General features: G+C 40.7%; 1 protein-coding gene across 1 annotated transcript in view; it reads left to right on the plus strand.

Moving 5' to 3' along the window:
* LOC145404047 (centrosomal protein of 104 kDa) overlaps positions 1-12500 on the plus strand; it is a 60072-nt gene that overhangs the window by 19185 nt on the left and 28387 nt on the right. The window contains exons 5-6 of the mRNA XM_080275652.1: positions 194-405; positions 5190-5536. Coding sequence (XP_080131778.1) covers positions 194-405; positions 5190-5536 — 559 coding nt within the window. The remainder of the gene's footprint in view (positions 1-193; positions 406-5189; positions 5537-12500) is intronic.

A 12500-nucleotide genomic window follows, 5' to 3' on the forward strand; every position in this document is an offset into this window, starting at 1 on the left:
TCCTCCCTTCACTAGGTTGCTCCTTTAACCTTGAAATTTTGCCACTCCATCCCTTGTGGCTCTACCGAGATTGTGTTTTAAGCCATTTTTATTTATTGGTGTCTGTTTGGGATGTGAATTTTAGGTTTTAAGGCACTTTTGGGTTGTCATTGTACTTTTGAAATAATTTAGTCCCCCATTCTGCCCCGCCCAGAGGAAAGGTACTCGTACGCTGACAGACTGAAGGCGGCAGTCACCCAGTTGCGGTTGGCGGGGGAGCTACTCGGCAAGTACGAGGTCGAGAAAAGACACGCCATCGAGAACGAGAACTACGACCGGGCCAAGATCAAGAAGGAATTGGCAGAGGAGTACCGGGAGGAAGTGTACAAGGCCCTGAACATCGAGGATCTGCTCGAGAGGAAGGGGGTGAGTTGGTTCTTTTTCATATTTTCTACTTTGAATTTTACCGGTTGCTTTTTTTCTTGCCTGGCTGGTGTGGGGGGATGGATATAGGCTGGGTTTCATTTTTAGTGATGATCTGAGGGGGATTAAGGTGTGTATTTGGGATGTGTGTGGGAAAATACGTCAGCGTGTAGACTAAAGCGGATATACCTTCAACTGGGCGCAGATTATCGGTCAGTGAAGTGTGGTATGCTGACATATTTCCCCTTTTTGGTTGCTATACCTACCCTTAAAACATACAAAATATACTGAAATACAAAGCTACGGTCATATGGCTCAGTTCCTTTGATTTAAAATGGGAAAGATGGCGAAAAAAGTGAAAAGTGAACGATAAGTAACGACAACGAAATTCTTGGGAGAAAATCTTTGCGACTTTTGGCAACCCTCCCGACCTTTAAGATGCCATATTTTGTTTTTTGGTTGTGTTTTTGTTTCACTGTGAGTCTCTTATTTTTCCTAGTACGGTTTTCCCTTTTATATTTTTTCCCCTTCGAGTTTTAGTTCGGTGCTATTGATTTTTTTCCTCCATGATTGGCAGAGTCCCCGCGTAGTGACTCATGGGACTGGTGACTCATCGTTTAGTGACTCAGACAGGCTAGTTCGGCCAGACGGAGTAAATGAAGGCTGACCCATTATTCGAGGTTTCTGTCTAGCAGCTTTTTTTTTTTTTTGTTTGTTTTTTTTTTATCCAGAATTATGTCGGATGTTATTTACGTAGCTTTTTTTTTTTTTTTTTTTTTTTTTTTAGTTCATTTTCATTCCATCGTTGGTTTCGGTGTCGTGATAGTATTTGTTGTTGTTGTTGTTGAACTGTATCTGAAATAAAAGTGAACCTAGTGGACTGCAGGCTGAATATTTCCTTTTCCGGCAGTCAACCATTCCCCATTTGAGAGATAGGGAAGCAGCTGAGGGACGTTTGTATAACCAAGCATTTGTCACCCGGTTATATCAGTGCCACCCCACGAAGACGTCTCTCTTCACACACGTATAAAAATGTAATCATGGTGAACGTGTGACTCGGCATCTTATCTTTCACTAACGCCAGACAAATTTTACTGGGAAAAAATCTTTGCGGTCAAGGGGTCAGAAGTGTCTTATTAAAGGTGTGTTTTCGCGAGAGCTAAGGTCAGGATGGCTAGATTCTGACATGACCATCTTCACGTGTTGGACTTTGACTTTTGTTGGACTTTGACTTCTGTTGGACTTTGACTTCTGTTGGACTTTGACTTCTGTTGGACTTTGACTTCTGTTGGACTTTAGCTTGACTTCCGTTCGACTGTAACTTGCCTATCTTGACTTGGACTTAAACTTGACTTTCTTGATGTTCGTTCGATTTGACTTTGTTTTGCTTTTTCACTCGTCTTATTTGCCCTTTATCTTATCTTTCAGTCGACATTAATTATTGACTTCACTGTGGCTTTTACGAAACGCATGTTCGAGCGAGCGTATAGATGATGATATGAAATTTTTAACCTGTGAAGAAAAGTCCAGAAATTTTCGTCAAGACAACTCTGAAGGTGTCTTGCGTTTGATGGTTTTCTTTCTGGTTCTGGATTAGGGTTGGGATGTGACCAAGATACGAGTGATGATGATGATGATGATGATAAAGAGGAGAAAGACGGTGATGGTGATGACGGTGGTGGTGGTGGTGATAATGATGGTAATTTTGATGATGTTAACGTCAGCAGTTTACTTTAATCTTATGGAAATGGTAGTAGAGTAAGCATTAAGTTTTTTTTTTTTTTTTTTTTTCAGAATATTACTTCATCAGATATTCCCTGTTTTTAAGTGTCATTACTGTATTTATTCATTTTTATTTTGTGGTTGATGTTTGATTTTTGTTCGTTGTTCTTATTTGTAAGTAATTTTAAACATTTCCCTTTGCTGGACTTAGATATTTCCATTTTTTGTTTTATTTGCTTAGTGTTCCCATTTTCAGTTATATATATATATATTTTTTTTACCCCATTGGAGAATTTGCATATTTTTCTGTAATTTTAAACTTATATTTTTCGTGTAAACCCGTCATAACAAGTTGTGGGTCCTAAGCTGAATAAATTTGTTTGGTGGTTAAAAAAAATGAAAAACACATTGAATGAGTTACCCTTTCACTTCGATGACATATTTCAGTTTATTCTTGCTACCTCCAGCCATTTAGTCAGCTTCGGAGAGACTTCAGGCTGGAGTAGGTGAGATGCAACCTTCACTCCTCCCTTGACTACAAAAACATCTCCGTAGAACAGAGGAAAATCGTCTGAAGATAGCTTGAATTAAACGGAAATGAGTCATCGGACTGAAGGGGCTCACTGTTATTAATTCTTTTTTTTATATGTGGTGTCTCCTAAGCTGTATAAAATCGTCTAGCGCTAAGGGGGGGGGGAAGCGTCATGGTTTGGAAAGGGTTGTTGAGGCGCGTGCAACTCGAAAACTCTACGGACCTGTCAAGATGGATTTCACTAACTCCCTTTGGTGGTGCGAGTTTAGAGAGAGAGAGAGAGAGAGATTCAGCCACCCAATTCCTAAAAAACCTCAATACGTAACGATAGCTGAGATAAAACGAAACAGAGCGTATGTGGCAACAGGGTAATTGGACGTCAGTAGTGGTTTTGTGAGGATATGGCACCACTGGGCGAGGGACATTCTGGTGTGGCAGTTGTGGTTGTGTGGTTGTACTTGTGGTGGTGTGGTTGTAGCTGTGGTAGTGTGGTGGTACTTGTGATGGTGTGATTGTACTTGTGGTAGTGTGGTGGTAGTTGTAGTTGTGGGGTGGTGGTTTTGGTTGTGGTGGTAGTTTTGGCTTTGTAGTGATTGTGGTATTTTTTAGTAGTGTGGTAGTACTTGTGGTGGTATGTGGTAGCTGTGGTTGTGTGGTGGTGGGTGTAGATTTATGGTAGTAGTGGCTGTATGGTGGTGGAAGTAGATGTATGGTAGTGCTGTGTGGTAGTTGTGATGCTATGGTAGTGTGGTGACCGGTAGTTGGGTGTGCAGTGCCGAATCCGCATTGAATATAACTCTCTCTCTCTCTCTCTCTCTCTCTCTCTCTCTCTCTCTCTTTGTTTATATATCCTCATCGTTCTCACGGGAACAGTAAAGGCAATACCCAGGAATTACCGGTATTAATGTTCGCTTATTGTTTAGTAAATGTTCGTATAGGTTACATGAGAGCGATAAGGGATGATAACAAGACATAACAACAAGCCGTACAGAAGGGTTTACAGCCGCTGACTAGCATCGTCTGACATCAGCATCACTTCCTAAATGCACCTGAACCATTGCAAGTTAAAACAGTCGCCATAAGCCATGCAGTCCGAGGACGTCTTGTATCATTTTACGCCTGTCATTTTGAGTTTACAACAAACGGTCATGCCTAAAGTTGGTGAAAGAAAAATTGGCTTAGAACAGTACAATTGGTTTTTGCTTCATGACAGCCGCAGGTGTCACGTTCCGTACACAGACATTCATGAGAATTAAAGGGGTGGATATATATATATATATATATATATATATATATATATATATATATATATATATATATGTGTGTGTGTGTGTGTGTGTGTGTGTGTGTGTGTGTGTGTGTGTGTGTGTGCTGGTATCACCTTAACTTAGACTTGCTGTGGAAAACCATGCAGGCTAATAAAGATGTCTTTGATATTTCTGTGATATTAAGTGCACAAGAGTTTTGTTGTGAAGACTGCAGGTAAAGTTGTATTTTATTTATGAAAAAAAAAACAAACAAACACGGCAGTACTTATCCTGCATCATCCAGTTTGCTACATTTTCTCACCATATTTTGTGGGACATTCAGTTAAATGCCTTGTCATATCAGTTATTTCGTGTACAGGCTAGACTAATTAGTTTAGTCAATTAGTGATACCACTGATTCGCTCAGTCCATCAACAAAATGCCTGAATTAATTAATTGCCTGTAACATATCTATCCACAAAGCACATGAAAGCACACGTGTATTTATGTACGTATATTATATATACGCACCTACACACACGTGTATGAGAAAGCCACCGAAGTGAAATGCACACCCTTCATCTGTCACTTAATTTTTTCTTTTTTACCGTGTCGTTAATTTTGTTTTCGCTGCTGCCAGACGATTATACAGTAATAAACTTAGGAGACCCACACTGGAAGAGATTACTGCTACTACTGCTACTACTACTACTACTACTACTGCTACTACTACTACTACTACTACTACTACTACTGCTACTACTACTACTACTACTACTACTACTACTACTACTACTACTGCTACTACAATAATAATAATAATTAATAATAATAATAATAATAATAACCGCAGCAGCAGTGATAAAAGCTATATTAGTGTCTGCAATAGTAGTGGCTGTAAAGTAAGCAACAGGTGTCCGCTGGGTTGTCGTATATTGAGCCATTTCTCACTCGCGCCAGTGTTTGTCGCGCGATAAACGACCTAGTAAATGGCTAATACGCTTTTGTTTACCATAATACGAACAGTTATATGAAAGCAGCTGGTAGTGATGTCATGTAACGCTGTGTGTGTGTGTGTGTGTGTGTGTGTGTGAGAGAGAGAGAGAGAGAGAGAGAGAGAGAGAGAGAGAGAGAGAGAGAGAGAGAGAATTTTCTACTTATATCATAGTTTTTTTTCTCCTTGCAGATATTAGAGTTAGGGAGATGGTGATGATGATAGTGACGATGTTAAAGATGCACTTGTTTTCAGTTCTTTATATAGTTTTTTTTTTTTTTTCTTCTGACAGAGATTAGAGAAGAACGACTTACCTGGCGGCAGCGTTTTACCTGAGCTACCCAGCCCACCCAAATCCCGCTCCCACCACACCTCCCCGGACCCCGCCCCCACCGCCCCCGCCCACCTGCCGCCCGCACGCCACCCCAACACTCCGCCCAAACCACCACCCACTCCGCCCAGGTCCCCCTCACCGCCGCCCCTCCGCACCCCTCCTACCCCCCTCCCCGACCTACGGCACAGCGCTCCTGGCCAGCCGACGCCACGCCCACCACCCTCGCCCCGACACCCGCCTCCCGCCCAGCCCGCCCACACCGCCTACACGTCCTACGATGAGCGCACACTGCCCGCCCTTAAACAGTAAGTCGTGGCGGGGTTGCTCTCTTAAACAGGACCCCATACGCTGACAAATAAACAGCGCCTGATAAGTTGGTCTGCAGGAATTTACGAGTTTAGGTTGTTAAATAATCATAACGTTAAGCTAGTACACATGTAATTATTGTACCTTTATTACATCGCATTATACTTGATCACTCATTTCTTTCATGTGCTGATTGATTTTTTTTTTTTGGCAAACGACCTTATGGTTGACGTTACTAAATATAATGTTACATGACTAAATACAGGCCTGAGTTACAATCCTTTAGTTATCCTGATCATGATGTTACGTGACAAAGTTGAGACTCGTTACAATATTAATCCAGACCATAATGTTACGTGACTAAGTACAGACTCATGCTGCAGTAGTAATCCATATAATGTTACGTGACTAAACTGACTCATGTTACAATATTAATCCAGACCATAATGTTACGTGACTAGGTTGACTCATGTTACAATATTATCACGTCATAATGTTACGCAACTATATTGACTTATGTTACAGTCCTTCATTACTCAGGTCACATTGTCTATTAACCTCGGAATGGTAAACGTGTCTCAATACTATCATTTGCAATACACCAAAGCCAGACAATAATAGAATAATAGTGATAGAGGAAAACTGAAAATGAAACGCTAAATTAATGAAGGCGATGATAGTGGTAATTATAGGTTTGCTTCGTAATTGACAGCTGGTAATTGTAGGGTTTAATTAAGGTTAATGTGATGAGGAACAAAACTCAGTATTTTTAACGTGTAGTGTCAGTGAATGATAGGAAATACCTGACGAAGTTGTGAGATAGAAACTGAAAAAGTGTTACTGTACATATGATCTATGACTCCAGAATCTGTCTGTCTTTCCGTCTGTCTATGTATCGCTCTGTCTGTCTATCGCCTATTGTCAGAAGCCTTAATCCCACTGAAAAATTGTTATATGATCTGTCTGCTCGTATCTATCTGTCTGTCTCTGTGTATGTATTCTTCGGTCTATCTATCTATTGCCAGACGCCTTAATCGCGAAAGGTCCTCTCTCATACTTTTATATCTCTCCACTCCATCCCTCCATCTCATCCTTGGTCTCCCCCTCCACTTCACACACACACACACACACACACACACACACACACACACACACACACACACACACACACTTCTAGTCAGTCTCACCTTCCTCCCCAAAAGTCGTCAGTTATCGCTAGTATACTGATCAGAGTGGGCAGGATCCATTCGTCAGTACTATAATGTTCTTCAAAATTTTACTTACGTCAGGTAAATATTTCTCTGCGTCATGTAGCCTACAACAAACTGTTATTTACATTTGCATGTCTGTAGCATCCTCATGTAGAAAGTAGGCAATATTTTGTGATTTGTAGATTGCATGTATTAAGCTCTTCTTACTCTTTAACTTGGCCTGAAATTGCCGTCTCTCCATCGTGAATACTGAGTTGTAACAGTAGATTAACACGAGTACGATGCTGGTCACGAAGAAGCGCCACAGAAAGGATGTAGAGCTGTAACATTGTCTTATTCTGCCACAGAGCTACGTGAAAAAAAGGAAAAGAAGGAAAATTTAGCCTAAGTTAAGGTGAACAAACTTTAGCAGCGTCCTTTACCTGGCTTAAAATTTTCTTTCCAAACACCATTGCCGTTTTTGGAGGGATTAATAACCATGTGTTTGTCTAAGATGGCGTATGATATTGTAGTTGGTGATGTTCCTGTATTTTTTTTTTTTGTCTCTTTCATTATTCTTCATCTGTGGTACCATTGTGCAGAAGACTGGTTAAAAATTGTCAGTCAGATTTACTAGTTTAGGCAGAGTGAGGAACGGAGATATTTGAAGCTCTGAAGTCTCTGTTTATGTATTTATTTAAGAAGAAGGACTGTAACTATGGACTGTTGCAGGATGTTGTGAATTATGTTGCGAAGTTGTGTAAAGTATCTTGAAAATGTTCTAGTAAAGTATCGTGTGAACTTTCGTCTAAGGTATCGTGTAAAAATTTCCTGTGAACTATCGTAAAATATCGTGTGAACTGTCGTCAAAGGATCGTGTGAAGTACAAGTATCGTATAGTTTCGTGTAAAGTATCATGTGAAGTCATCTAAGGTGTCGTAAAATTACCATGTGATGTATCGTGTAAGATATCATGTGAAATTATCGTGTAAAGTATCGTGTAGTCAGGCAGCGTGTAAATATGGGTGGGACGGTGAGCGCAACTTGGGACACTAACGCCGTGCAACGTATCCTGTACCGACCCGGCGTGAGGACCCGGGCCACCATCATACTCGGCAGCGTCAACAGGCTCGTGGGCGTCCTGTGCTGCCTCAACGCCTTCATGCTGGCCTTCATTCTGCTCAGTGCGGCGCGTAGACTCCTGAGCTTGACGAGTGCTGAGGTGTGCTGTCTGGTGCTGCTCACTGCCCTGCCTCTCATCCACTTTGATGTACTTGTTATTGTGAGATTTTGGGTTCGGCTCTGGAATCCTGTGTCTGATATTAGCCGGGGTGATGAGGATTAGTGTGAAGCAGGTTTCAGAGTGACGGGGATTACGCTGAATTTTATACGTAGGTTTATTATTATTATTAATATTATTTTATTTCGTTCATTGCCATATCGAATTTAGAGAGGCGTGGTGTATAGAGGTTGATGGAATTATAGCCAGGAATAATTACTGATAACCTGGAATAATAATAATAATAATAATAATAATAATAATAATAATAATAGCACTACGTACGGTAAATCTGTAAAAGGAAATAAGTTGACCTCACGCCCAGACAAACACATTGGCGAAGGAAGCATCTTGGGTCATGTCATCGGTTGGAATAAAGTGTCAGTTCTGTGTAATATACTTTCTGTTCAACTTTATCTCACCAACTGTGTTTTTTTAATAAGTAGGCCGCTGTATATAGAGCTGATATCGACTTTCCTTTAAAATTTCCCCATCAAAACTGACAGTGTGGATTGATTTTTATTGATTTATTTTTTTTTTACACTTCTGTATTGCTTGTAAATTATCACCCCGTCACAGCATGTATATTGGATGTAGCTAGTACTTGTAGCATAGCGGTAGTAGTCATAAGCATGGTTGTTGTTGTAGCTGTAGCATAAGGAGGCGTGAAAGCAGGAGTGCCAACCGTGCATTTATTTTTGAGGAGTCCTGTTGATCGGTAGACTCGATAATTTGTGTTGGCAACCCTGCTTTCATTGTAGATCAGTATTATATTTTCTTTTTCCTATTAAGCTGTATTATTTAACTGGGTAAAAAAAGCTACTGTAGAAAAATTATTTATTGCACCATTAATAAAAATGTAAAAAGTATGAAAATATTTGACTTGCATAGAAGTGCAGAAAATTTCGCCGTATCAAAAATTACAAAAATAGATGACTAAAAGTTTATATAATTCACATGTGTGTGGAATAGAAAACAATATGACGTAAAAATTATAAAAATGTTTGAGTAAAAAAAAATATCTCACTGATTGCAATGAAATATTATGGAGCTGGGAGAGAGAGGGAGAGAGTATTGAGCAGCGCAGTATTTAAAGCCAATTAATTTTCCGTATCTCGCTGCTTGGAATGAGATATTATGGAGCTGAGAGAGAGAGAGAGAGAGAGAGTATTAAGTAGCGCAGTATTAAAAGCCAATTAGTATCCATTATATTTCATCTCTAGCTTTGAAAATTAGCGAAAGACATTGGTAGACATGATGCTCAATTCAGGGCTCGGGGATAGACGGAAGAGAGGGCGAGGCGTGACCAATCAGCGTCCAGGATAGATGTCTTTTAGGATGAGTAGTCCAGTTGTAACACGAGCGATGATTGGCCGTCTCGCAAATCATCATCATCATCATCATCCTGTCCGTTTCATCATCATCATTATCATCACATCGTCTTCTTTGTCGTCATTGTTATCGTCTTCATCGTCCTTTTCGTCGTCATCGTTATCATCAACATCATCATCATCATCATCATCATCATCCTGTCCGTTTCATCATCATCGTTATCATCATCATCATCATCATCCTGTCCGTTTCATCATCATCGTTATCATCATCATCATCATCATCATCATCCTGTCTGTTTCATCATCATCGTTATCATCATCATCATCATCATCCCGTTCGTTATGTCCACCTGAGAATGGAGTGAGGTAGGAGTCAGACACATTCACTTCTGTAAAGGTGTAAGTCAATATACACACTTGTGTTTTTTTCTGTAGTATGTGCTGTTGATGGAGGAGAGTGGAATCTGAAGCAGCTGCTGTTTGCAGATGATACTGCACTGGTGACTGATTCAGAGGAGAGATTGAGACAGTTGGTAGAGGAGTTTGGAAGGGTGTGTGAAAGGAGGAAATTGAAAGTAAATGAGAATAAGAGTAAAGTGATGAAGTGTACGAGGTTGATAGATGGTAGGGGGATGAATATAGTTTTGAATGGTGAGATGCTTGAGGAGGTAGATTGTTTTAAATATCTAGGGTCACATGTTGCTGTGGATGGAAGAATAGATGCAGAAGTGAAGTTTAGAATAAATGAAGTAGGAAAGGTGCTGGGAGGAATGAAAAAAGTGTTTAAATGTCGTTCGCTTAGAATGGATGTAAAGAGAAGGCTGTATGAGGGTGTTGTGGTACCGACTGCGTTATATGGGGCTGAAACATGGAATATGGGTGTAGCAGAGAGGAAAAGTTTGAATGTAATGGAGATGAGATGTCTCAGGAGTATGTGTGGAGTGACGCGTATGGATCGAGTGCAAAATGATGAAGTGCGAAGGAGAACTGGAGTTGTTCGGGAGATGGCTGGTAGAGTTGAGCAGAGGGTGTTGCAATGGTTTGGGCATATGGAGAGAATGGATAATGAGCGATTGGTGAAAAAGATAACTAGATCTGATGTGAGAGGTGTAAGACTGAGAGGAAGACCACGAATAGGATGGATGGACAGTGTGAAGAGAGCGCTGGATGCGAGAGGGATGTCCGTTGAGCAAGGAAGAGTGGCTGTGCGTGACAGAAATAAATGGAGAGAAATTGTGAATGAATAAGTGATGACGCAGCCCTGAGGGGATATTCTCCCGCATTTGGTCTGATCAGCTAGTCAGGTCAGGTGCGGGTAAGGGGATGGGTCTGTTATGATGTGGCAGGGGTAAACCAGTTCTGCTGTCGGGCCCTGCTGTGGATGTCACTGCTTGCATTGCGCAGTTGACCCTTGTGCGGTGTGATGCGGTGAGGATCTGTCCGTTCTCCCCTTTGGGGCTAAGATGCGAATGAATGTGTTTGAATGGATGAGTAAATGGAGAGTGAGTCGTCCTGTCTCGGCTACCTCCCTTTCCTTGGGGGAAGCAGCCTAGGTATATAGATATAGATAGATGTGCTTGCTTCTCCAGACGATTTTATTCAGCTTGGGGAGGCTTTGGGATCTGGAGCGAGAGAGATACAGTCATAACAAACCGTCTCATCGTAATAGCCATCTTAAGTGTATTAAAATCGTCTGCATACAACAAGAATAAATTTTTTAGGCTAAGCGATTGAGAAGTTGAGAGGAAGGATGGGGCAGGGATGTATGGTATAGTGATGAGTAGGGGTAGATTGAGATGGTTTGGGCATGTTGAGAGGATGGAGGATGACAGTTGTGTGCGGAAGGTGAGAAGTGTGAACGTCAGGGGTAGGGTTGCGATAGGCAGACCGAAAAGGACCTGGGACGAGAGAGTGTGACCTAAGGGATAAGGGACTGAATAGGGAGGCTGTCATAGATTGAGCAGCGTAGAGAGCCACAGTTAGGTGTGACCAAGACCGAAGCATAGAAGTATTTTGGAACCTGTAAACGATGACCTGATGTGATGAGAAGGGGTAAACTGAGATGGTTTGTGCGTATGGAGAGGTTGGAGGATAACAACTGGGTGACATGGAGCTTACATTTTGATCCCTGTTGTCTGCCCGTTTGTATATTACCGACATTATGGAAAAACCTTTAGTTGGAATCTCACTAAATTTGTAAAAAAAGATCGAGGGTCATCATAGGAACAAGTGATCAGCGAAAGGGTCAAAGGTCATGAAAAAGAAGAAAGCTGGGAGGAAGGGGAGAATGTTGCTTGGCTGAGGTATGCGCTCTCGAATGTTACTAACAGCATTAAGTATTTGTGAAAACGCCTTGGAAACTGGAGCACCATTCTTGTTGAGGCAGAACACTCGAGGATATTGGTGAAGAAAGCGTGAAGATCTGGTCAGACATCCTGTGGCCATATTTCATGTGTGTGTGTGTGTGTTTTAAGATTTCGTAACATTTCTTTATTAGCGATTTATTCAGTATACTACACCTTAAAAACCTCTAATATGTTGTTGATGCAAACTATATCGATTTTGGGAAGATATAAATAACAGGATAACGTTACTCAAATATGTAAAATAAACCACTACAGAAAAGGTGTTACGAAGCCCTTGTGCCACATGGAATACCGCTGTTGGCCCTGAAAGAGGAGAGTAAAAATTAAGGTTAGTGTAGCAATAACTTTTTTTTTTTTTTTTTTTTTTTAAGTAGTGGACAGTTTTGTTCAGGTACGATTTTAGGTTCTGAGGATCATCATTCATAATAAAAATAAATAAATAAATAGTAAATAAGTAAAATGAATTCGATATTGATGGGTCATTCATTCACAAATTTCGAGTTCTACATGACGTTTGTATATTGTGATGAGTGTTAAAATTTCATTGTTCAAAAAGTGAACTGAACACATACTAACGATGGATGGATGTTTTGGAAGTGTATTGTAGGAGTATGCTTGGCCATGCGTGAATTACTGTATGGATATTTTCACTTATGCCACTTTTGCAGTATCTCAATCAACTATTAAGTATACTTGATCAAAACTATATCTTTAGACAGGTGATTGATAGTTTAACAGGGCACGCATTTTTTCCTGAAAGGCAAGTATTTCTGAACAGAGAGTGTATTTCAGTA

Source organism: Coenobita brevimanus, chromosome 62, assembly GCF_032717465.1.
Source record: "Coenobita brevimanus isolate Jiangsu-jjx chromosome 62, ASM3271746v2, whole genome shotgun sequence".
NCBI lineage: Eukaryota > Metazoa > Arthropoda > Malacostraca > Decapoda > Coenobitidae > Coenobita > Coenobita brevimanus.